The 27,108-nt window shown below is 37.2% G+C and overlaps 1 protein-coding gene and 2 long non-coding RNA genes across 3 annotated transcripts; all 3 read right to left on the bottom strand.

Moving 5' to 3' along the window:
• Positions 1-2,466: 2,466 nt before the first annotated feature.
• On the bottom strand, positions 2,467-12,026 carry LOC103944819 (ABC transporter G family member 29-like). The gene is made up of 22 exons (XM_048587079.1): positions 11,875-12,026; positions 11,186-11,571; positions 9,196-9,405; positions 8,944-9,028; positions 8,698-8,857; positions 8,255-8,331; positions 8,114-8,167; positions 7,922-8,012; positions 7,432-7,733; positions 6,670-7,268; positions 6,429-6,589; positions 6,055-6,164; positions 5,809-5,962; positions 5,543-5,698; positions 5,282-5,457; positions 4,854-5,186; positions 4,387-4,758; positions 4,157-4,290; positions 3,852-4,079; positions 3,585-3,756; positions 3,228-3,482; positions 2,467-2,934 (listed from the first exon to the last, which is right to left on the bottom strand). Exons 2-22 carry the CDS (start codon positions 11,545-11,547, stop codon positions 2,662-2,664), a joined length of 4,464 nt encoding a protein of 1,487 aa, XP_048443036.1. The 5' UTR covers positions 11,548-11,571; positions 11,875-12,026; the 3' UTR covers positions 2,467-2,661.
• A 3,749-nt stretch (positions 12,027-15,775) lies between these two features.
• Positions 15,776-17,137, bottom strand: LOC125478748. Its single transcript, XR_007259492.1, has 4 exons — positions 16,883-17,137; positions 16,568-16,784; positions 16,304-16,482; positions 15,776-16,179 (listed from the first exon to the last, which is right to left on the bottom strand). It is a non-coding gene; the product is annotated as an uncharacterized LOC125478748 (long non-coding RNA).
• An 8,027-nt stretch (positions 17,138-25,164) lies between these two features.
• LOC125478736 lies at positions 25,165-25,867 on the bottom strand. Its single transcript, XR_007259486.1, has 2 exons — positions 25,588-25,867; positions 25,165-25,506 (listed from the first exon to the last, which is right to left on the bottom strand). It is a non-coding gene; the product is annotated as an uncharacterized LOC125478736 (long non-coding RNA).
• Between the last annotated feature and the right edge of the window lie 1,241 nt (positions 25,868-27,108).

The following is a 27,108-nucleotide window of genomic DNA, read 5'->3' as shown; positions in this document are numbered from 1 at the left end:
TAGGATATGTCAAGCCTCTCGCCACAACGATAGCAACTCTTGTATTATCCCATAGATTATCGCCAAGAGTGACGAAGCTCCCATCTCTTTTTGTGAATTCAGGTCTCCAAGCTTAGATAAATTATTCGAACTATTGCCGCTAATCGAGCCAAAGGTGGGAGAAGCTGATTGCCATTGCATAGGTCTAGAGGTTGTCGGCGAACCACGCCTGGACTTTTTGGGCCTAACCGTTAAAGGACGTTTGTTTGACCTGCTTGCAATTTTGGGCACTGGAAGATCATGAGGAGGTGATGTAACATAGCGAGGCAGAGGAAGTTTAAAATGCAGTGAAGCTATAGTAAGAGAATAATTCGAGTCGGAATCCGTGTCCGTTTGCCCTGTCTCCTCATTTTCTTCTATTTCATCTTCTTCTTATGAGCCCTCCGTTTGGGAGTCGGTCACAAGTACAGGAGACTTTACGTTGAACTGAAGCTCAAGGTCAAAAGCGAAGATAGATTTAAGTAAGGGTCTGGGGGCAACAACCGGTCGACCAAATAATACTGGAAGTAAATGATGGAGTTGCGAAGAGAGGTGATTTGAGAAAAAGTGTCAGCAACTTCTCTAGAGCTCCATATCTTCCTTGTCACAAACCTCTTCAGCCAACATTTTCGGTCATTGGAGATTATTTGTTCGGGACCATTCGATAAAGTTGCGAAAGAAGCTCATGGTAAGTTATGTTTGCATATTTATGGAAAAATTAATAACAAAGATAAATTTATATACCAGGTTTAGGACCAAAAGTAGAAGGGATAGATAGTTGAGACAGCTCGGGAGCCCTCCAATTCCCCGAAATCAGAAGAGGGCGGTTCTTCCAATCTCTAGCTCTCGAGGGATCCAATGACAAGAATTTCTTACGATATCTAGGTTTAAAATTAAAGAAACTAGTTTCACCCTTAATGGTAGTCAAGTAGAAGAGATAAAGGAAATCTCTAAAACCTAAGGATACACCTAGCTTCAGACCCAATGCCAGGAAGGTCAACATAATCAAGTAAGAGTTCGGGTTCAGTTGCATAGGGTGAGTATTTGTGAAGAATAAGATGAGATGAATCATGGGGTGGAGCGGGAAACTAATGACCCTTAAGTGGTCCGCAAACAACATGGTAGACCCAGCTGGGATACTGGAGCCCGAATACATGTCTGCTCCAGCAGGGAGTGGGCTGAGGTGTACGTCATCTAGAGCATGACCTTGGTCACAAGCCTTGATGATTTCAAAGTGTGGTGGAATACCACCATATTTAGACCAAGGTGTATGCCTTGACATGAGAAACGGGGTGGGGGACTTGTTGGCCGAAATTGATTCGAGAAGATAAAAAGAAGAATTTGTATCCGTAAACGTAAGTGGAATCCCTTGTAAAATATTCCCCCAAGAGGGATTTGAAATAAAAAGTTACCTGTAAGCCAAGAGCCCACTCTGAAATGAGAAATCACAGGCTTGATGGAGAAATTGAGCGGAGGAAGTGAAGAAAAGCAGGGATGGAGAAACCAAAGGTAATGAAACATATATATATATAGCCTGGTGTGCATAGAGATATATACAAATACATGAAAAGTACGTACATAGATCAGCATGTCGGTATGCAAAGATATGCACATATATGTTGCTCGTAGGTGTGCCTATATAGGATTATGTACCTAGGATTATGTACCTAGACATATAGATATATATATATATATATATATATAGAAAAGTAAGTGTCAGTGTCGATATCTATATATATATATAGGCTAAGGCAAGTGTCAGTGTCAGTGCATATATATATATATGTATGTATGTGTGTGCGTCTGTATAAAAGCAGATGTGTGTGCAGACTAGGCGTGTTCGGGAAGGGAGACGCGCTTTTATTTTAGACTTCTGCGCTGCAGCTGTTGCTTTCGTCAGTTCGACGAGATGGGACAGAGGTTTGTATAATAGATACATATATGTATAGCCTTTCAGACAACCATCACAGTTAAATTTTGTCAGTCAACGTTTGTAAATCTTGTCAGTCCAACATTATCCTATTAAAACTGTGGCTTTGTAGGTATCGATTTCTTCATTCCCGAGGCTCTTGACGAGCCGTTGAAGGCCGATGCCAAGCAAGCGGTGCTGGTGGTGAAAACTCAAATAGCATGATGGGTGAGTAAAAGAAGGGTATTCTCGAATGTCTAGTAAATTATTTTTCAAGTGCAAAAACATGTGAGAGTAAATTCGGTGTCCAAAGACAAAATTTGGTTGTACTGCAAACCACACTAAAAAAAAAAAAAAAAAAAAAAAAATTACTCACAAGTCGTTAAGGTCTTGCACCATTTCAGCACAATTCACATGGCTCAATGGCCCATTATTATATCTTCAGATTGTTTCACATTTTTCCTTAAAATTCATGTTCTGTTCTCAAATTATATTTTTTATAAAACTTGCACAAACACATTAAACTCGACAATATAACACAATAGGTAAAGTGGTGTAAAATATATGTACTATATCGACCTAACACCAACAATCCACTTACTTTCTCAAAGGAATTATTCATTCTTAAATTGCCTCCTCCAATTCTTGGGTACAATATTTCTTACAAACATTACATTTCTCATTTTCTACAACACATATGTATATAGAACACATGCGGTATACCAAGAATTCCTCTATCTAATTTGGAAATTGAGTATCTTTATGCAATAGGCAAACATGAAAGCAAAGAAGAGCGCGAAGCCAACAAGAACTCCAGCAACTGGTCCCATGAAATTTGGATTATATCCAAAATAGTTTTCTACATACCATTTCACAGTTGGGTCAGGTGTTAACCCAGGTGCTTTAATGGTGTCCTCAACATCACCATATTGTGACACAATCAATCCATACACCGTCCACGCTACCGGGCATATCCAGTAATACCAAATCCACCACTTGGGTATTTTCTGCAAATTCAAAAGTTCAAGCCGTCGTGTTAACAAAGGTTTATAGTGAGTTATGATCACTTGGTCGACAACTAACCATGGTAATCAACTGTCGGATCAAGATTCAGTTCTTTATATTCAAAATTTAGTTCTCGAGAATGTATTTTAGTTGCCTTTTGGAATTAATTAATGTGATCCAAATCCAAATCAGTTGCTGATCCTGGATATCACAGTGAATGGTGACTAAGGGATCATAACATATCATTTATAGCTAAATTTGAAATAGCTTCTTGCAGGAAGAAGAGTACCCTTACCGGTCTTGGTATGAAGAAACCCGAGAAGAGGTTGAAGAATGAATAAAACGTCGATGCCAATATGGCTGCTACTTGGTGGTTTGGTGAGATGGCGACAGTCATCATTCCGTAATATGTGAAATAAAGGAATGAGATGAAGTTGACAAAGAAGAACCAGAAGAATTTTTCCGCCGTCCATTGAAAGCTCACCATAGCATACACAATCAGCACATAATATACAGTTTGAACAAACACATATGGTATTTCAACAACAACCTGCATGCCATAGGGATGATTTTTAAATCAATGACATCGGATATCTAAATGTGACCGAATGCAAGGATATCTACTTATATACGCTATAACCCCTCAATGTACCTGTGCTAGTGCATAAGGTAAGGCAGAGTACATCCCAGCAGCTCGTTCTCGATAAAATACTGCTCTTTCAGTGGCGACTACCGGCTGCACTGTTGAGCAGTTATTAATTCCAATGGAAAGTACAGCATTATACATGGCTCCAATAATCATGGTCAGGTCAGCTGAGCTTTCTCTGAAAGTTAAAAGACAATTCTAGTTGATTGAGGGTCTACATAGACTCTTGAATTTGTAAAGTCACGACTCACGAGAAGCAAGTCGATCACAAACCTTTTGGCGCCAACCTTCCAGAAAATAGATCCAACCAGGAGGGCAGAGGCAAAGGTAAAAAAGAACCTAACAAGGATATAATCAGGACTTCTCCAGTAAGTCCACCAGTGCTTCCAAAGGCAAGATTTGAACTGCTCCCACATTGATTGAGAATACTGAGATGGAAAATACAGATCATTTGCTCCTGGTGGTGGTATGCTTAACTCTGTCACTAAAGCTTTGTTTCTCCTGGTCATATGCCCAAAGTCAGCCAAATCCTATAATCTACACATTTTGTTTTTCTCTAGGGTTTCTTTTTGACTTACTGGTACAAGGAAGATGACTTGTAGTGTTGAGCAAAGTCGATTTCAACCCGGAGCTCAGTTGCTGCCGAACTCACCTCAAGCATCCATGTTGCTGGATTATACTTTTCTTTAATTTTTGGAACACCAGGAACTGCCTGCAATAGGTCAATGAATGTGTCCTTACGTAGTAATTCATTCTTTGTTTTTGTACAACATTAAGATGAAGAAATATATTTTGGGCAGGTAAATACCTCAAAATATTCCACGACCTTGTGAGAATTGCGGCCCAATGGTCCGGAGTATATCAACTGTCCTCTCTTCATGAGTAGCAGTTCATCAAAGGCCTCAAAGATATCTATGCTAGGCTGATGAATTGTGCAGACAACTGTTCTACCAGTGTCCACCGTATTTCTAACCACCCTCATAACAATGGCAGCTGCCCTTGCATCAAGACCTGACGTTGGCTCATCCATGAAAATGATCGAGGGATTAGCAACGAGCTCAACTGCAATTGTCAACCTCTTTCTCTGTTCTGTTGATAACCCTGTAACTCCTGGAAGCCCCACTAAAGCATCTTTGAGACCGTCAAGCTCAACCAGTCCCATCACTTCATCTACAAAGGTCTGAAAACATAACAAAACAAAGGGAATGCAGTTTTGGCAATCAAATAATCGTGCTATACATTGTTCAGAAAAGTTTTCCAAGTCATAAGTTTTACCATCTTTTCCTCTTTGGTGACTTCTTTAGGGAGCCGAAGGAAAGCTGAATAAATCAATGAATCCTTGACAGTGACTTGGGGTGAGTGGATATCATTTTGTTCACAATAACCAGAAATTCTGGCAAAGGTTTCTTGTTTCTTAGGGTACCCAGAAATTCTAATATCACCTTCAATGTAGCCACCTGTTTTTCTTCCTGCTAAGACATCCATCAAAGTTGTCTTCCCCGCCCCGCTGACTCCCATTAAAGCTGTCAAGATCCCAGGCCTAAAGGCACCAGTTACTTCACATAGTAGCTGAAGCCTGTCCTCTTTTACTCCTCCTTCCTTCATTTTCTGTCAGTCAAACGATAATTACACCAATAATGTTTAGAATCACAACTAATCATTTGAGATGAATAAAGAGTGCCATTGGGGAAAAGAAATATTACGAGGGGCACGTCCACATAGTAATTAACACTGTCGAAGGACATTGCAAGAGGAGTATAGGGAAGAACCATTCCTCTCTTTACGGTAACAACATTTCCTGCTTCAAGAGACGAATTAGCATTTCTATCAAGTCTATTCGCATTTGATCGACTGCCCAATCTCCATATTTGCATTTCTCCTAAAAGATTATTAGGCCTGGTGTCATGGATAATAGTACGTTCACATTGCATAGCTAGAATTGTGAGCATTGTTTTGTTTCTTACCTGAATTGTTTCCATCAGAAGAAGATAATGATCGAAAAATTGGATCTGTCTTTAATTTGGGTCTTCTGAAATTCTGGTCATCCTTCGAGTCTTCTTCATCTGCTCTTATTTCCGCTGCTACTTCTTCAGATATCATAGGCTGTGGCTTTCCAAGAGCTAACTTATTGAAATAATTAAGGGCATAAAAAAATGTCACCTCAAAACTACAATTAAAGCAGATAGTCAATGTTACACCATTACATAAAAAAAGTAATGTGTACTCTTACGATTCAGGTACATAAGTACGAGTGTGAAAAGGATGTTGAAGAAAACTGCAAATCCGACAAGAGCTGCAGAGCCAATCCAAACCCAGTTTCTGTCAGGGAAAACACCAAAGTTCTCAAGCACTGCCACACCCAATCTGGTGGCATTATCTGAAGCCTGCAGCATATTAAAGTTCATTTCAGGAGCTACCCTTTATAAAATCAATCCAGGTTATTATAGATGTATGGCAGGGAGCAATTAAGCGTTACCAGTTTGTTCATCCACCTCGGTGCAAACATTTCGTTTACAGTAAGAGCATTGAAGCCATATGCCATAGGTGAAATCCAGTAGCTCCACACCCACCACTTTGGAATTTCACCTGTCACACATAAAACAACTCTTTGACTATTCTACGAGGTACTAAATTTTTCTTTTCACCTGTTAGCTGCCACAACTCATATCGAATCTGCTACCTATACGTACTTAAAGGTTTTTTTTATATGAAATAAACCAAGAATTCTGATTAAACAAAATAGAGATAAGCGTGTGCGCACACACACATATGTGTGACCACAGTTACAAAACTGTATATATCATATTGTCTTCTAAGGTTGATAAATATGGTATTCAATTCGGTACTGACCTCGAGGAATTAAGAAACCTCCAAGTATAAAAACAATCATCAGACTGATACTCCCGCCAGTGTTGGAAATGATCATGGTCCTGCAGACTCCAGCAATAAGCCTAAACATCCCAGCAGCCATTTGTTGGATCAGAAAAAACAGCAATAGTTGGTTGAAAAATCTGCAAAAAAGTGACAGCTGCAATCAGAATCTCGAAGAGTAACAAGTCAGAGACGAAATTAAGGGAAAAAAATGTAGTACCTGCTAGCTTCAGGTGCAAACCCAATTGTGTAATACGTAATGCCAACCCAAATAGTGGATTCTAAAAGGGATATAGGAATCCGGAGTAGGACACATGGGAGAGTGAAAGTCCATGCTGGGTGGAAAAGAAGGTCTCTGTGCTTGTAAAATACAGGGAGTCTTGCAATGGTCAGTGAGAGCTCAGAGAAACCATTAAACAAGTTAGTGACCAGGGAAAATATAATTGCACTGATAAACAATGCACCATCATTTTCATTTTGGGTGTGCATTTGGCTCCTTAAGAATACGGTAGTTGCTACAATTGCCACTATACTAATTTGGACCATCTTGAAAATGTAAACGAAAGAGTTTCTTTTTATCAGCAACCATTCCTTGGCAAAACAGGCCTTGAGAAGTTCCAATTTGGGTATTGAATATCTTGTGAAAACAAGGGCTGCTCTATGCCCTCGTGACTTATTGTAAGGGATTGAGAGCTCATTCTGGAGACTGATTCCCACATGGAACCGCTTGAACTGGTTTGCGAATTCAGTGACTGATATGTATCGGTATGGCTTGCTTCTGTCAGCCCAATATTGCTCTTGGTCTTTCCTTGAGGTTACCTGAAAAAGTTGATCAAAAAAATTTAATCAGTCTAACATTTTCTCAACTCGAACTCAGCCAAATTTAACTGTCTAAAATGTCAGGCCTTCTCTCCTCGTTACTTCTAATAAGATGTATCACAACCTATGTACCATTTTAAAGTGAGACCTATCAAGAAATTACCTCTTGTAAGAACTCAGCAATTCCCTTTCGTTCGGGGCATCGAAATCCACAACTATCAAAGAACTCCAATATATGCTCGCGTGGCCCCTGGTAGACAATATGGCCCTTTGACAAAAGGATGATATCGTCAAAGAGATCAAATGTCTCGGGAGCAGGTTGGAGTAGGGACATCAAAATTGTGGCCTCGGTAATGTGTACGATTTGCTGCAAGCACTTCACTATTTGATATGTCGTAGAGCTATCTAGACCCGTTGATATCTCATCCATGAACAATGTTTTTGTAGGCCCAACAATCATCTCACCTGTATTGACTCATATATATATCTACCTTGGGATTTTATTGTATTAAATAACATTGTTTTCCATCAGCGACACTATTAGTTCATATCTAATCCGTATTATATATTGAACCTCTACTTATTAGCAAGTTCATCACAATTAGAATTTTCTTTAGTGGCCATAACACAACAAGGAAAGGGTAGGAATTGACCTGTGGTTACTCGTTTTTTCTGCCCACCGGATATCCCTCTCTGCATCTCATCTCCAACAATTGTATCCTTGCATATATCGAGCCCCAAAATCTGTACAATATTAAATTGAAAACATAATCAAGAATTGTTGGATACCAAACAAAGAATTAAAACGATCAATTATCTCATTTTGAAGTTTGGTATTTACTTACTCTGAGAGTATAGTCAGTAATGAGACTACTCTCAACTCCTCCCATTGACGTAGCCTGAAATAAACCAGAAATCCAGAAATATAAGCTAAATAAATCATGCTTTTAAGCAGAGTTTAGGGATGTGGCATGAATATACGTTACCTTCATGAAAAGGTCAATATCTGCCTCAGGAAATATGCCAGTGTCCTTTTCTCTTCTAGCAAGCTCACAAAGAAGTTCTATGACCCGAAGCTTTTTTTTATTATAATGTTAATTCATTTCCAAAATTACATGAAAATAAAGGGCTCGTTAGGTATACATGATTGGATTGAAATGGATAACCCATTAAAGTAAAGGTATCTTGAAGGGAGAAATTATAAAATTATGACCGCCAAGAGGATAGGATGGATTACTCATGATGAAAACATATCCATTCCAATGCCTCTCGAAATAAAAAATCATTCACTACCACCTTCAATATACCTTGAAATTAGAGAAATAAACATTCCATGTCAACCATGTGTACCAAACGAACTCAAAAAGAGTAACCTAATTTTGACAATATAATGGAAGATATGGTTTCAGTTTGGTTCAGCTGTGGTTACCATATCGAGTCCCAACTCCTTGGCACCTAGCGGAAAAATCTAGAGTTTCTTTGACTGTCATTTCTCCTATATGAACATCATTTTGGCTAATATACGCAGATGTCTTCTGTGGCACAAAATCATGTAGCCTGTACCCATTGTAAGTGATATCTCCTCTGACCTATTCCGGATCCATAAAAGTACATTGAGTTGTGATCAAAAGTTAAGCTAATTGATCAAAAACATACAATTGAGATGACCCCTGACCTTCAAGCTTGGCTCCAATTTCCCAGCTAGTGCCAGCAAAAGTGTTGTTTTTCCAGAGGATGGAGGACCTAATAAAAGGGTCATCCTAAAACAGAATTATAAGGATTACAATTACATAAAGTGTTATTCTCATGAATAATTTAATTAATATATCTTAACAGCTGAATAGAAAGATTAATTAAACTTGTGGGAACACAAGTTTTGACACCACCTTTGATTTGGTAATTCTAGCAAGTGTTCAACTAAGCTTACCTCGACGGTTTAACAATGCCAGAGGCATCTTTGAGAATTGTTTGATTTGTTTTTTTAGCTAATCTAATCCCAATTAAGCCAAGAGCCGATTCTGCAATGTTTCGAGTAACATTTGGGAGAGTGGGAAGAGCTCTGCTGCCAATATGGCTGTCGGCTTCAACTGTCAAGTGCTCAAACCTAACTTCTACAGTAGGAAGTTTGATACCCACCCTGAAATTAATTACAACATGAGGACAAAAGTTCATTAGGTACATGTATCAATTAGATGTTCCTATTTGATGTAACATAATTAGTAGGGTGAATGAGAAACTCATTCTAATTCCCCTTAGAATAAAAGAGTTGTCTGAAAGTTCTTTTTTACCTAATGTTTTTGGCTCTTAAGAAACTAGAACAGACTATACTACCTTTAAATACTACAAATAAAAGAACAATAAAATGAGAAAGTGATAGGAACTAGTCGAAAACTCCAAAATCTTGGATACGGGGAATTAATAAAAAAAAGCAAGTCAATCTATAAAACTTGAGAAAAATAGAATAAGGATTTGAACAAACCATTTTTCTCTCCCTACTCACCCTAGTTTCTTCCGACTCTTGTATTGACTAAATAAAAGGACAAAAGGTGTGCAGGGCCATGTCATTTTACAAATTAGAAGGAGAAAAAAATAGAAAAAAAATTGTTTTTTAATACAATGATATGTGTACACTATAGGGTGGGAAACTTAGGCTAAGCCACACAATAGGCCAACCATAATAATTTGGTTGTATTATTGTCAAACACCTCTTCCTTATAAGTAAAGATGAATGTTGCTAAACTGTATTACTAAGTCCTGCAAGAATACCAAACTTAAAATATAAAACTTTTTTTTCTTTTGACAAATGATAGTGTTACTGTGTTAAATTTTTAAATGTTAGGCGGGAGGATTTGTAGGGATCAAACCTGCACAAGGGTACATAGGTTATTTTTGGTTTCTGTGAGTGCGGTCAAGCGCCATATAAAAAAACATAAAACTAAATTAAGTACAGGGAAATTTTTTTTGTTTGTGTGCGAATCTACTTAGTGTATTTGATGCATATCTAAGTTTGTTTCCGATTCGGGAATAAGCCAATCACAATGGAAATAAAATGATATTTCCTGATTTTTTTTTTCTTTCCTAGCATTTCCAAACAATAAATACTTTCCCATAACAAAGGACATAAATCTTCTATTTCTCATTCCCTCATAAAGACATTGAGAATTAATTTCCCATTAATTTCTTTATGCGTACCAAACACTAACTTGCTCGACCTGTGCATAACACCGGGACGAGTCTATTGGTCATGAGTCATTACAATTAAGAAAGAGACGAGGGAAGAAAGAAAATGGGAAAGGACAATGAAACAAATAAAGCACCCAACATTTTGTAGTAGGCTAGTAGCCATATAAATAAATGAAATTAAAAAAAGGAATACTATGATAGTAACTGATTCAACAAAATGTTGGACTTAGCCGCATTTGAGCAACCATCCATAGCAATGCCATATATAATAACTGCAGTCCTAGTTAAACTTAAACAGACCACATTTATTCTTTGAAATTACATAAAATGACAAATCGAAGCATTTGCGAGGCATTCCATAACAAAGGTAGATTTAGATTACGTTGGAAGAATTCTAGGAGGTATGAACCCTCTGCGAGACATAGATGACACCAACAGATGGGTTTTCTTTTATTAATTAGGGTTTTGGAGAGAGGATCCATGTCGGATCCTCTTTGTGAGAATCTGGGAATCCTCCACTTACATTTGTTCATCGTACATTGTGCGGCCAGTTTTTGTCAGGAACGGTTTATATTCAATTTTAAATAAAAAAATTGCATACAAAGAGAATTTGGCGAGAATCTTTTGAGGGTATTTATAGGTAATTGGTGTGGGAAATAGGAATAGGGGTGGGAATAGCGCAGCATTGTAAATGAAATAATTTGATCTTTACTAAAGATAAAATAAGAACTTACTTATCAATTCTAGTTCTAAACTTCTTCAAGAACCTCTCATTGTCTTCCTCGGCAATCTTAAAAGTGCCGTCGATGAATTTCTGACGGTCGATTCGGTCGAGCTTCAGAACATCTACTTCCTTATGCACTACTTTGTTGTTGTTATTTCCTTGAGCATCGGTTTCCACAAAGGATTTGATGATGCTTGTTCTCAGCCGATTATATGTGGGCAGTCTCTCAATGGCAGCCCATGTCAGAGCTTCTTCTTCTTCCATTCGACTGTTTCGACGAGAGTGTGTGGCACTTAAAATCACATCCTCCACGCTTCTGCTGAAGCTACGGTGCCTTTCATACGAGTCCTTTACTCTCTCCGTTCCATCCATTATTTTTTCAGTTCCTCACCACACCTGAAATCTAACAAGTCTATTAGGAAAAATGGAACAAACCGAGGTGATAAATTAAAAAACAACAATGCCTCACTGGATTATACATACACCAAATTCTAGTTGTGGATTTCACAACCTTCCCCCCCCCCCCCCCCGCCGGGAAAAAGCTAGTAAAGATAGGAGATCATAAGAATATGTTTGACATTCGTTTTTTAATTTTCTTGTCAACCAAACAAGGGATTATGAAGAACTCAAACTCAAAGGAATGCATAGTTATACTTGTGTTTCATCAGTGACGAGGGTGATGAATTTGTAAGTGGTTACCTGTCTATTTCTTTGCAGTTTCTCCACTTCAACTCTTGGAAATTAAAATCTATCTGTTTTCTTGCAAGAAACGGAGATTCTGGAAACGGTGATCCAGACTACAGTGGACTGGTGCTGGCATTATTCATGTGTTGTATTGCATGGTCGCAATGTGTCAAAACACATATTACACCTGTCACCATCATTACAATTTTTAACCCACGAACGTGGTACCAATTAATTCTACCTACTTTGGTTTTGAGGCTATATATTCTACATCAGTGTGTGTGCATCCTTCTAGGATTGAACGAAAGTAGGAAATAAACCACTCATGCCACCAAAGGCAATATCAAGTTACATTTTGACAACAGATTGTGGTTTCTTTAACTATTGTTTGCAACTTTGTACCAAAAATCTACAATTTTACCTTTACTTGGTCTAAATAAGGCATGAGCCAGGTCATGGTTTCTTTATTTCACGAGTGAACCAGATTTGCACGATTCTAAAGAGGATTTTATGTGAGTTAAAGAGGTAAGAAGTTATAATTGGAGGAGTATTGAGCAGAATTGGAAAAAAAACCTAGTCGTACATAAATATGGATTCGTTCAAGTTAAGGTTTCTTGCTATAAATAAAAAATAGGAACTTTAGTTTAAGGAGGGTGTATTCAACTAGAAATTTAATATAATTATTAAACTTCCCGGATTTCATGAATTTTAATTTATTCATATAGAATCCGGTGAATTGTAAAAGGATTTTATTTGAATTTTGTTATGAAGTTTTGGTACGTCGGTAGGGCGAGCTGCCCTTAAACCAAAAAAGATTTGTAACCCTTCCCTTATTTCTGCATTTATTTCTCTAGCCTCAATAAAGGGGAAGCCTTCGCATTTTAAATTCATTTTTTTTTGGGGGGGGGGGGTGGTGGGAGAGGGGAAGCCTTCGCATTTTAAATTCAATTTTTTTTGGGGGGGTGGGAGAGGGCGCATTTAATTCTCTAGCCTCAATAAAGGGGAGGCCTTTGCATTTTAAATTCAATGTTTGGGGGGGGGGGGTGGTGGTGGTGGAGTGGGGGAGGGGCAAGACGGCTATGTTTGCCCCAGCTTGGCGAATCGCATCTCCGCGCAATGACATTGTGCGCCCCTTATCGTTCTGTCACCCCATTCATATTTTGAGACATATTACGTACACAACCATTTAAGAAAAATACATGAACATGATGTTAAAAGGTTAACAACATGCATATCTTCAAATTAAAGCGATTCATTTTTTTCAGAATTACAACGTTGATAAAATCGCTTACTACATGTCTTTGTCTTGCAAACTATAAAATCACAGAATAAAAAGAGAAAGACTTATGTAATCAAATTTGTCGTACTCAGAATGAAAATCATTGACACAAACATGTAGCATATAATACCTGGAGAAAGATTTTTGAAGAAGCTGTTCATATTTTGTAGTCGACTTTGAAAATAAGGAATCACATTGAAATATAGAAGGTGGGTGCCTGATTTGTGAGGACATTTGATATTTATACCTCGCATTGTAAAATGATTCAAAATCAACAAATTTATTGAATCCTACAAATTCCTTGACTTTTTAATTACTCTCTGATTTGGAAAATCACTTTAAAAATCTAGATTAAATACCACCAGATTTTGACTAACTCTTTATAAATCTAAATTGAATACAACCTGCATTTCATTTATTCAATTAAAATCTTAATTGAATACCCATAAATTTTCAAACTCTTTTAAAATCTCACATAATCCTAAGGGAAATTTTATTTAAACACATGTAACCTCTTTGTACACCCAACTTAAATTTTAAATGTTAATTGTCTATTTTACCCTATTGCATAATTACTATTAAGTACAAAATGAAATTAATACTAAAACTCAAATTTATCAATAAACCCAAACACTATAATTAAACTCTACGATCACTCTTTGTTTATCCTATGTTCATTCCGGCTAAAACCCTAATAGCTCTCATAGAGAAAAATAAGTTTTTTTTTATTAATTGATGGTGATTTTGAAGTTTCGAATCCTCCAACCAAGGTATGACTCAATTTATGAATTTTGTTTGTTTGATTTCAATTTTTTAGACTTTAAAGATGAGTATTTTGGTTTTAATTTTTTTTTCAATCAATCCCGCATAGTTTGTTTATCTTTCTGCAACAGCAAATTGTTGTAGTCACTCAACCAAAAAAAAGAAAGAAAGTGTTTCAATTAATATTAGAAGCCATGTTGAAATCGATTGATTGAAGGAGGAGTCCCTGCGTAGCTCCTGTGTCACATCCCGACCCGAGGCGGATCACTTCCCGGGCCCGCTTCCATTACCGTAGCACGATATTGTCCGCTTTGGGCTTACCATTCCCTCACGGTTTTGTTTTTTGGGAACTCACGAGCAACTTCCCAGAGGGTCACCCATCCTGGGAGTGCTCTAGCCCCCTTCTCGCTTAACTTCGGAGTTCCTACGGAACCCGAAGCCAGTGAGCTCCCAAAAGGCATCGTGCTAGGTAGGATGGGAATATACATTTAAGGATCAGTCCCCTGGGCGATGTGGGATGTTACAATCCACCCCCCTTAAGGGCCCGACGTCCTCGTCGGCACATTTCCGGCCAGGGATAGGCTCTGATACCAATGTCACATCCCGGCCCGGGTGGCACTACTTCCCGGGCCCGCTCCACTACCGTAGCACGATATTGTCCGCTTTGGGCTTACCATTCCCTCACGGTTTTGTTTTTTGGGAACTCACGAGCAACTTCCCAGAGGGTCACCCATCCTGGGAGTGCTCTAGCCCCCTTCTCGCTTAACTTCGGAGTTCCTACGGAACCCGAAGCCAGTGAGCTCCCAAAAGGCCTCGTGCTAGGTAGGATGGGAATATACATTTAAGGATCAGTCCCCTGGGCGATGTGGGATGTTACATCCTGCTCCAATTCAATGCTTCTTCCTGATTCACGTACAGCGATCCGTCACTACCACCATTACCACTATCACCACCACCACCTTCTCTCTTGTCCTTTCCATCTTTTGTGCCGATTTTCTTTTTTTCTGTAGCTGATGTGAAACCCCCCAATCCTAAAAAAAAAAAAAAAAACAACTTCAATAAGACACAACCTAAACCCTACCTAATTTATTAATTAACCAAAAATCATCATGAATAAATTTTAAGCTCATCAATTTATTCAAACTTCCAATCTCCTTTCATATATGGCCTTTTATCGAATTAAAAAATAAAAAAGGGGGAACTTGAAGAGAAAAAAAAAACCAGAACAATGCACCCGTTGATCGATAATGCGAAGGGAGAGATGGTGATACATGGTTTTTGTCAACATTTATAGAAGTGTCAGTCTTGTTGCTAGCCATGGCTGAATTCACATCCCAATTTTCAGTGTTCATTTCTAGACGATGTAAAGATAGAGTTAAAAATCAAATGGGTGTAAAGAAAAATCTACATATTGAATTGGGTTTATGGGGTTATAATAGGTAATAAATTTGGGTTTAAAGAGATATTAATAGTTTAGTTAAAAATCAAATGGGTGCAAAGAGTAAGTTGGGTGTAGAAATAGGTTACATAGGTTTAAATAAAATTTCCCTAATCCTAATTGAATACAACCTTAGAGGTTAATAAATAATTTTATATTTCAGAATAATTTAGCATCAATAATGGAAACAATTTTTCATTACAATTAAGGTCAATATAAACAATCACTACCACCAAAAAGACACTTAGGCAAACAAAATATAGGCAAACGAAATAACTTTGTTGGCTAAAAGCTTCATTCATCACTAGAGAGTTTAGGAGATCGAGGTTCCTTGGGAAAGAATAGTTGGGCAAAAACCGTCACCCGAAATCTTATATGATGAATACACAATTCCGTCGGACAAATATACGTTAATCCAACGACGTGCGTTGATCAAATTGACCCAATGGAGTCCACTTGCCTGAAGAATGATATGTCGTCGGCTAGCACATAATTAAATAAGGTATTGAGCTTAACCCGATTGCTGAATCGTTGGGAAAATTCTACGGAACCAAATTTAAAATTTTGTTAATTTTTTTGTGAGACGAAAGGTTCGTCGGGCATTTTGTTTTTTAAATTAAAAAAAAGTAACGACACTGCTTATATTAAATAATGTATTTAATTCTAAATTGAAAAAAAAACAATAATTACAATAAAAAATGAAAAAATAATTATTTATAACAAAAAAAAATGTAAACTACTGTGGTGGCTGCTGGAGAGACACCTCTAGATCACGTGTCAGCTCCTCCATAAGCACGTTCAGTTGCTGTTGGGAGATGTTGGCGAGGTACTCATCCTTCTTCTGAATCATAAAAGCCCACAAAAAAAAAAAAAACAAGGGAAACAAAGTAAGATTATCAATCATAATTTAAACCTTTATTTATTGAAATGAGATTTACAATTAAAACATAGAAATGAATACCTACATAAATTTTGTTCACGGCCTCGTTGCCATAATTAGTGTTTGTCTCCCCCAAATCACCACCTTCTGGGAATGCTCCTCAGCAGCGCGTCGTTCCTCGACCCGGTAAGATAGGGGTTGAGAACGGGAATGGTGAAGGTATGACTTCTTATCCAGCTTACCTTTATTTGCTGCTAGCTTTTTCTGGCCATTAAAATATATTAATTTAACTTAACCAAAAAAGTATAAAAGCTACACTAAAATTAAAATATAAATAAATTTTGATTACCTAAATATTTTTTACTCTGAAAATGCTCGCAAAGCCACTACCACTCGGCCACCTTCTCCACAAACTCATGGGGTGGTTCTGTAAAAGCTGCCTCAAGCGTCGGAATACTGTCATAATACTTGTGCAGCTCGAACTTCAACTTCTTATACCGGCCACTCCACACCCGGTCTATGCAGTCGACATAAGCTTTGTCCTACTCGTTCCACTCGAAGTTGGTCTGAAATTTCGATAAAAAAACCAAATAGTTTAGTTTAAAACCACATAAAATAAGTTAAGGGGAAAAATGTCAAAGTAAGAATGTTATAGTATACTTACAGAAAGTTGTTGGTTAAACCTATGGGCATTTGGCGTGGGTGAGGATACACTCGCTCAGCGGTGCCTAGAAAGATATACAACTCGGATCCTCTTTTGTGTGACCAGAGTGATCCGGTTAATTGCCAACCCCCGACAAATCCCCTGCGATGTTTTAGTCCTCAGGTAGGTGGGGAGGTTTCCATCTCGTACCTCCTCTATGGCCGCCGAATCGGCCTCTGCGCTGCCTTGAGAGGGGTGGGATGAGGCGAGGGCTGGTGCTGGCACAAGATGGTGGCGACTACGGCTGTGGAGTTGCCTGGAAGATTATACGACCTGGATCAATGACGCAGATGTGCTTGCGCCGGTAGCCGACTCAGCAATGGCTGCCTGGGTCCTGCTGGCCGTAGAGTGGCACTGGGCCCACCGCACACCCTGAGTAGAGATGGAAGCAAGAACGGCGGCCACTTGTGATCAGATGCGAAGACATCTGTGAAATAACCACATAATTTCTAAAATTTCCTGAAATTTAAACAATTTAAAAATTGCCTAACATTGCAAATAATTTCTCAAATTTCCTAAAATTCCTCATAATTTCTAATGTATTTCAAAAGTTTCACATATTTCTAAAATTTAAAAATTTATTAAGTTGCCTAATATTTTAAATAATTTCTAAAAGTGCCTAACATCTCAAATAATTTCTAAAATTGCCTAACATTTCAAATAATTTCTAAAATTGCCTGGCATTTTAAATAATTTCTAGAGTTGCCTAAAATTTCAAATAATTTCTAAAATTTCAGATAATTTCTAAAACATTTCAAAATTTTCACATATTTCAAAAATTTCTTAAAATTTCACCACCACCGCCCCACTCACTCTACCCCGTTCCCGCTCACCACCTCACCACACCCCACCTCACCTCACCCACCCCCCACCACACCACCACCATCACCATCACTACCCCATGCTCACACCACTACCTTTGTGCCCGTTCACCACCACTACCCCATGCCAAACACCATCGTACCTTCACCTTCACCACTGTACATGTCCCCATACCCACCCCGCCCACAAATCACAAAATATTTCAAATCAAACCACACAATAAACAATCACAATTTCAACTGAAATTCTAACATAATCAATCCTTTAATCACAATTTCTTAACAATTCCAATAACTTTGAATTGAAAAAAAAAACTAGGAGAGAGAAAGAGGGTTGAGCAAGAGGATTTCAGAGAGGGGGAGAGAGAGAGAGAGAGAGAGAGAGAGAGAGAGAGAGAGAGAAAGCACTTGTAGAGACTTTGCACTGCATGAAGAGGAAGAAAGAAGAAGGTTTTGGGGTTATAACATTTTAAAACTTTGCTCGACGAAAGGTTCTTGGAAACTATTTCGTAGAATGATTGTCCCTTTGTAAAGAATGAATTCCAAAACACTTAGAGTTTATTTAATACTTCCATTGAGTACATTGTAGTCTTTCATGAATAAATGCTCAGCCATAGAGTTTAGAGCTTTAGAACCCATTACAAAAAACTGAGAAAATAAGAGAAATTTAAATCATATCAGCTAATGATGTGATACAAGACAAACCCGATTTCGCACTACCTCATACATTTGTTGGGGATTCCAAAACACTTAGAGTTTATTCTATACTTTCATTAAGTACAATGTAGTCATTCGTGAAAAAAGGCTCAGCCATATGGTTTAGAGCTTTGAAACCCATGACGATGGTATTTTCTCCCTGTACTTCCACATGCAAAACATCTGACTAACTTTTGGTTATCATCTTCTTCGCCACAGAGAAATTAATAAATACTCCACATGACTATCCTTATATCATTTCAAACTACTAGTTCTAATATTATACTAGAATTATTATAGTTGATGCAAACCCCCACAATTAGCTTCCCCTCCTTACTCTAATCGTACTTACTACTCTGATTTTTACCACCAATACTACTCCCTAAACCTCCATAATTGAAGGTGCACCTCCTATCCCTAACTAGCCGTTGGGGCCAAGGCACCATCATTTTCTGGTAGTGGACCCAGGCCACCATAGTCATGCCTTTGCTACTGCTATTTCTCTTGGATACGTGGAGACTTTGTTCAAAGTGGTAAAAGGGTAGGGTTTGGATAATGGAAAAATGGGTATTGAAGCAAAGAAGAAGAGGAGAAAGAGGAAGAGGAAAGCACGGAGGAGAAAGAGGAAGGCACATATTTATAATTGATGAATAGGAATTTGCCAACGAACCACTTCCTCGGGTAAGTACAAGGAAAAGGTCGAGCAAAGATTGTGTCTGTGGATAATTATTATACGTCATTCTAGGCTTTTGACACCAACAATAGACTTAGCCAATGAACACTGTTGTTGGGAAAATCCTACCTAGTCGATGAAGACAGGGTTCGTCGGGCAAACCCCCTGTTATTGCATGCCATATTTCCCCTAGTTGAGCCAAAATGTTGCCCGAAGAATTATGATTTGCCTACGATTACCTTCCATCGCATAAAAGTTTTAAGTAAACCCTAAATGTTGACCATCTTTGCCCTTCCAACTGAAAAGTCTATCGGGTAAAGTCCATTTACCTAACAAAAATTGGTTTCATCGAGCAAATATCTAGTAGTGAATTTTTCTTCCAACTAATGTGTCATTTCATATCTCTCTTAAGTGACTCCTCCTTAATATCACAAATTATTTTTTTATGTAATGTATGAGGAAAATAATGTCACACCTCGATCCCGACATACGTCCAGGATCAAAGCGCGACACTCAGGTGTAGGGGTGCAAGGAAATACGAACAAGATATGCAAAAGAAGACATAATGAAATTCGCAATAAAGTAAGCTGGTGAATAACAAAAATTTACGAAAGGTGTATAACAAAAGTTCATAACCCTCACTAGATACAATGCTTGTAGACTCCCAAAAGTGGTAACCCAAAAGAAATACAAGGAAAGGTACAAGGTTAACCTAGTCACTCACAACACTCTAACCCTTGACTGTTACCCAAAAGCTCCCCGTGTCTACTAAGCTCTGTCACTTGCACAATCGCCCCTACATCGTGAGAATTGTGCATTGGAAAAATCAATAACCTAGATAAGATGCGAAACTCATGTGAGTGACAATAATCCAATGTATGTGATACTAATAAAACAAATTCATCGGTCACAGTTTAGAAACAATTTGGTAGACAACTCGAAGGAGCCCGTAGATACCCATTCGATTTTTTAAATCAAACCATAAAGGTTTTCAAACCTATAGTTCATAAATACGCTAAAAACTAGGGTTAGAGTGACATAGTTCGGCTGAAACTTACTCATAAGTTTTCACATTCTAGACCAACTCAAAGGAAATTGAAGAGGAAGATGGATTCTAGACCACTCAACGGCCCTGAAACGGAAAAGGGATTCCGGATCACTCAACGAAATCCAACGAAGATAGGATTCTGGGCCACTTAATGAAATCGAAATGGGAAAAGGATTCACGACCACTTAATAGAAATTGAATGAAACACGATTGCGGACCAGTTAACAAAACTGTGTAAGAAGAGGAATTCTAGATCACTTAACGGAATCCAGACGTAGTAGGGTTCCGGACTACTCAACGAAATTCAAGTGAAAGACAGTTCTAGACCACTTAACAAAACTAGACATCATACAAGTTTGATGTCACAACTCCCCCTAACAATGAGATAACAAACCATTTACTAGCCTTCATGATCACAAACATTTGAAACGTGTATAGCAACCACATTTCATAAAAATAGATTGATGACTGAATTTAAAAAGCAATATTTAGTAGAAAATGCATTTTGTAAATCCATGCCATATCCACTAAGTATATTCACATGAGAATTTCAGGGTAATAATCAATGTCACATATATTAAAGTCAATCACCTAGAGTCCGCGCAACAGCACCCTAACACAAAGATCAAGGCGCTCTTACACAATTAGTGCCTAAACAAAGAACAAGTTTTGTCTTAGAATTATAGTGATAAAACATTCAATTCTCGGTTGTACATGTTGTCTACAACATTCTTGATAGATTCACCACACGTTGACCAAAAGTCAATCCTCGATCAATGCAGTTAATGGTTGGGTCCATAACCTTAGTAAATCAATCCAGAAGATTGGAACATTGGATTTGTGATCCGTAACTTCTTAATAGCCTCATTATGCTTCCACAACAACATACTAAAAATTCATGACGATCCGCAAGTCGTAAGTATAAGTGGTGGCAAACTAAGAAACTAGGCTAAAACAGTGGAATTACACTAAATAGATGCCAAAAATGGATTTTGGGCATTGAAATTAGCATAGAAAGACATTTTGGGTCACCGGTTAGGGGCCATTGCTAAGCACCGCCATGCACCACCACAGGCCACGGCCACACGCCCTTACACTGCTCGGATATTGCTTCTAGGATGATGATGAGTCGACTATTGACCACGCTCTTGTTCAAAACCAATGGGAAAGGGTTGAAACCTCATCGAAGAAACTAGCACGTTACTGGGCTCGTGGGTTAGACAACGTCTCCATGAATCTAGCTAAACAACGAGTGTGGGGATGATCAGGGTGCTGAGTGAACATGGTGATGATGTTTCCAGGTTCCAACTCGCCTGCAAAAAGACGGCTTGCCTTCGTGTATAGCTCGGGAAGAAGAAGGACGTAGAAAGAGATAGAAGGAGAAGTGAGACCGATAGAAAAGACAGAAGAAAAGTCCAGAAAAATGGGGAATGGTCCCCATGTGGTGCAAACGCTAAGGCCAGAAGGGAGAAACAAAATGGGACCAATTATTAGTAAAATTACCAAAATATCCTTGACTTCTGAGTCTTCTAGAATCTTCGCTTTAGCTCCAAATTTTGCTTTGCTTGCGCCCACGCGTTCGTATCAACACGTACTACTCAAATATGTCAAAAAAAAAGGCAAAACAATAAAGAAGTTAAACTTCCACGTAGAACTACGCTTAGCCCAACTGGAGCATTTTCGTTCTTTTGCAAATTTCGAAAAAAAATTTACGCCAAAAATTAAGACGAGTCGTAACAACTGTGAAATATGAAATTTAAATATTGAAATCCGGAGATGGAATTTCATAAATAAATTAGTTATGCGTCATATGTGAGATTCGAACCTAAAACATTTCACTCACAAGTGAAAAAAAATATCAGCAGACCGTAGTTATAAATGACAGAAGCATAAAATGTTAGGCCATCTTCAATGTAGTGTCCAATTGAGTGTCAAATGTTAGCACACATTGATAAAATAAAATACCCATTTACAATAGAGGAACAAAATGAATTTCCAAAAAGAGATTTAGAGGCCAAAGGGCTAAAGAGCTTGCCATTTTGTAGCCTCTATAAAAGTTGTGCTAATAATGTTCAAGTGCCAATCACGTGCAAAAGGAGAAATTATTTAGTGCATTGAGAAAATGCCCGGTTCGCCATGTGTCATAATACAAGTGGTTGGATATTTAAAAAAAAAAATTCAATCACTTGTTTTATGATATGGTATGCAACGGGCCGCATTTCCGGCACACTGAAAAACCTTTTGTGCAAAAGAAAGAAGGAGCGGCATGGTCGTTGTGATCAGGTGTGGCGCAGCCCATCAATTATCACACACTTCAGCTTTTGACTCCCGCAAGATTAACTTGTTCATAGGACAAGTCAAATGGCAGCTTAGGTCTACGTGTCGTTAGAATTTATTATTAAAAAGAGAATTGTTATTGGCATTTCAAAAATCTTATTCTACATTCAAAACTTTCTATATTTGGAAAGAAAAATACACTTGTGAGAAGTGTAGAATGTGATTTTTTGAGTGCTAATAATACTTCCCTTAAAAAGCTAGTTTTGTAAATAAAACAAATATTATATTTTAGTGATGTTGTCTCCAAAGGTTGATACTTTTAATGTATTTCTTCTGAAAAAAATTATTCCAATAATTATATTTAAATACATAATATTAGTTTAATCAATTTAAACAATACATAATTAGTGAATGCGTGCCAATATACTAAAAAATATTAAAATATTCAGTAGACCTGACAATGTTGTGCATGATCTATTAACCGGACACGATATAGAAATAGTAGGTTTCGGGTGAATACGTTAATTAGGTGTGTGGTTATCGGATCACACGTTAAGGACTCGTTAATAATTTCTTAATAAGTTTATCTACAGAAGGTGGTTCGTTAAGATAAAAAGGAGTTTGGTAATTTTAAACTAAAGAAAACTAATGAAAAGGGTTTGAAAACTTTGAGTTTTAATGATAAGGACAAAATAAAGGGTAAAATAAATAGTACCAAGATTGATTTTTTAGTGTAAAAATGTGGTTTTTCGCTAAAATGAACAGTACCGTAACTTTTCGTTAAAACTCCCCTTAAACTATGCTAAAAAAACCTTACTACAATGGTCAAAGCCAGTCAGCAACGATCAACGGTCATGGTACTCAACTTTGACCCCTCATTATGAAATTTTTAATATAATTTGATTTCCTACAAAATATCAAAGCAGATTAAAAAAAATCATAATAAATATAAAAGCGTGAAAATGTGAAAAAATTATGCAAACACTCGTGACCGCATTATCTACACTTTGACGATGAGTACATCGTCATTTGAATTTTTAAAACCTCTAAACCCTTGAGAACAGTATTTTTAGATGGAGTTCAAAATAAATAAAAATTCATAATAATTAATGTACAAGTGTGAAAAACATGTAAAGAATATATAAACGCTCATGATTATATCCTCTACATTTGGATGATGGTTATATCGTTGTTTAGATTCTTAAAACCCTCCAAACTCTCATGAAAACTGTTTTTGTTTGAGTGCAAAATAATAATAAAAAAAAAATCATAGAATAGAAGTACAAGTGTGAAAAATGTAAAAAAAAAAAATAAATAAATAATATACAAATGCTCATAATGATAAACTCTACAACTTTTGTAAAAAGGCCAACTCTGAAATTTGACACCATAAACCCTAGATTTATATTTAAATGTCCATTGTCATTTACATTTAAACTATATTCTACTCACTAGATTTCGTGTTTTTTTTTTTTTTTAGATTTTCTTTTTAGAAAACATGATCTTTTGGTGGATGCAGAAAGATAAATGGTTCGGATTGTTGATATCACGTTCCGATATTTACGATTAACTCAAGCATGAGTTGATGTTATATAGTTTCTAGAGACTTTATAAACTCCGAGGAATACTTTCACTAACCGTAAAATGTGAATGTGATATCAACGATCCAAACCGTTCAGCTTTTTGCATCCGCATATCATGTTTTCAAAAAAGAAAATATGAAAAAAAAAAAGAAAGTGAAATTTGGTAAGAAGAATGGATCATAAATGTAAATGACAACACACGGTTAAATATAAATCTAGAGTTTATGGATTATGGTGTCAAATTTTAGAGTTGTGACACATTTCACGAAAGTTGTAGAGTTTGTCATTACGAGTGTTTGTATATTTTTCTTTATTTTATATTTTCACAGTTGTACATTGATTATGATGAAATTTTTATTAATTTTCACTTAAACAAAAGTACTATTCATGAGGGTTTGGAGGGATTTAAAATCCAAACGACGATGTAACCATTGTCCAAATGTAGAGGATACAATCACAAACATTTGTATTGACATCCCTACCCAAATAGCCGTCAAACCACGGGTGGTGATGTGTTAAGCTATCACCAAATTAATAACATAACATCTTTAAAATGATAACAAAACATCACCAATATGATGACAGAGCCATAGGTAAGGAAGTAATGCTGTGAATAAATTTGAACTAAACAACTCATTATTATTAACTACTAAAATTATCCTGCAAGTCACTACAACACCCTCACCTCTGGGTGACACATTAGGGTTCATCAATTCAGAGCATAACAGTAGTGCATACATCAGTTATCACAAAAGTATGTGTTGTGCTCTAGGCATAATCGAAGGTATGACTATGCATTATTACAACTAGATAAGAACATAGAAGACAGATAAATCACCCTACTTTGTAAGATGACTGCACTATTACCAAGCCCACTCGTTGCCAAATGTCGCCTTGTTCTCACTTATTCTCACTAGGTACCTATGGGACTGCAATATATACTAACATCTAGTAGTGCGAGTACAAGCATGCATGTGTACGTACGGGCATCTACCTATTTATTGATAGCATCCACAAGCAAAAAAAATCTACTAGCATCTATAGTGCATCTAGCCTAAACTAGATAAATAACACATGCAAGTATCCTATGGCCACAAATAGCTATACTCGATCTGTAAGAGACCATGTGGTGAAAATAAATCATAAATATAAACAAGTCAATCATATGATCATCTAGTCATTTCAATATTAGTCTCATCCACTCAAAGAAATTCTGAATTTTTCTCTTCAATAGGTGTCATGTTTTTATCTAGGCTACTCAAGCTTGCACCTTAAAAACATTGTTTTAGCACTTAACTAAGTAAATTCTAAAGATCTCTAATTCAAATGTGGTAAACCACTCCAATTTAGCAAAAACAGAGTCCACCACGTGATTCGGAAATTCAAATAACCTTTGATTGGGTCTCGGGTCCCCACGTGTTGCCACACGCTGCACATACTATCACACATTGCCACGCATTGCCTCAGTGACCTTGTGCCGTCACTTGCTGGTGGATGCACAGAACAACACAGAGGTCAAAACCTCAAATTTAAGCTCAAATTTGACAAGAAGAGCAAGGAAAGGATACCTGACATTAAGTAGAATCAAATTCAAGCTTGTTTGACCTCGAATTCGTCGGGTTCAAACTCGAGCATGTCGTAGAGCCTCGGTGAATGAGTTTCTCTTTTCCCCAATTCTGATTCTCACATGCAAGACCATTCTCGTGATCCTCAAGTCACCTATAGAAAATATGGTGGTTGTGAGGTGGAGTTTGATCAGGATTAGTGGTGGATTGGGTGGTTGTTCACGGTGGTTTAGAGAGAGAGAGAGAGAGAGAGTGAGAGAGAGAGAGAGAGAGAGAGAGAGAGATTACGGAAATGAAAAAGAGGAAAGAAAAGTGATCGAGGGTGGGGTTATGATCCCTTAAATTTTTCCAAATGAAAATTACCAAATTGCCATTCTTGATTAAAAAATTATAACTCATTCTCCGTAACTTCAAATTTGATTCTACTTTCACCCACTCACTTGTGAGTACGAAAACCAATCTAATAAAATTAGAAAACTTGTGAAATTAGAATTAAACTCAAAGGTCCATAATTATTCAAGACACCCACACTAGGGGCATTTTGGTCATTTCACACTTCTTAAGCATAACTCATAAGATACATTATTTTAAGGTATAGGTTATAATGTATATTTTTTTTTTCAAATTTTTCACACGTGTACATTAGTTATTATGAATTTTTATTTATTTTGAACTCATCCTAAAAATACTACTCATGAGGGTCTGGAGGTTTTAAAAATGCAAACGACAATTACCATCGTCAAAGCATAAAGGATGTGATCATGAACTTTTACCTATTTTTTTCAAAATTTTCCTAGTTCTAAATTAATTATTACAAATTTTTTTAATATGCTTTGGTATTTTGTAAAAAAAATCAAAATAAATTAAAAAAAAATGATTTTGTATAAAATCAATTAAAAGTTATGATATTAATAATAGGTCAATCAAATTTATTGGAATTATAAATAGGTCAATGAGATGTTAAGATACATTAAAACAACTCAATTAAATTAAAATTACAAATGATGCCATTACCATTTAAAACACCAAACCTTTCCATCTCCTACATTGTAAATCGCGTCTCCCACCACCTTCGGACTTCAACCTCCCCGCCTCCCACCACCTTCAACCTCCATTTTTCGGACACTACAACACATTGTCTGTTTATTGTTCTGTGATTGTGCATTCATAATCAAATAGGTTTGTGGATTCAAACATTTCGTTGCAGTTTGTTTTGTGACTGTGCATTCGAATTCAAATAGATTTGTTGATTCATGTTTCTGGTTCTGTGGATTCAGACACTTCGTTGTAGTATTTATTTCCTATTCTGTGATTGTGCATTTGGATTCAACTAGGTTTATGGATTCAAACATTGCAACTGTTTTCGATTCTGTGGATGCAGATGCTTCGTTGCAGTGTCTGTTTCCTGTTCTGTGATTGTGCATTAAGATTCAAATAGGTTTGAGGATTTAGACGCTGCTTGCAGTGTCTATTACTTGTTCTGTGAATTCAGATGCAATGTCTATTTCATGTGCCCAAAATTGA

Source organism: the organism of the source record quoted next, unplaced genomic scaffold, assembly GCF_019419815.1.
Source record: "Pyrus x bretschneideri cultivar Hongxiangsu unplaced genomic scaffold, Pyrus_bretschneideri_v1 Contig26, whole genome shotgun sequence".
NCBI classification, from domain to species: domain Eukaryota; kingdom Viridiplantae; phylum Streptophyta; class Magnoliopsida; order Rosales; family Rosaceae; genus Pyrus; species Pyrus x bretschneideri.
The sequence above is the reverse complement of the archived record's forward strand: the minus strand, read 5'-3'. Positions and strand labels throughout refer to the sequence as shown.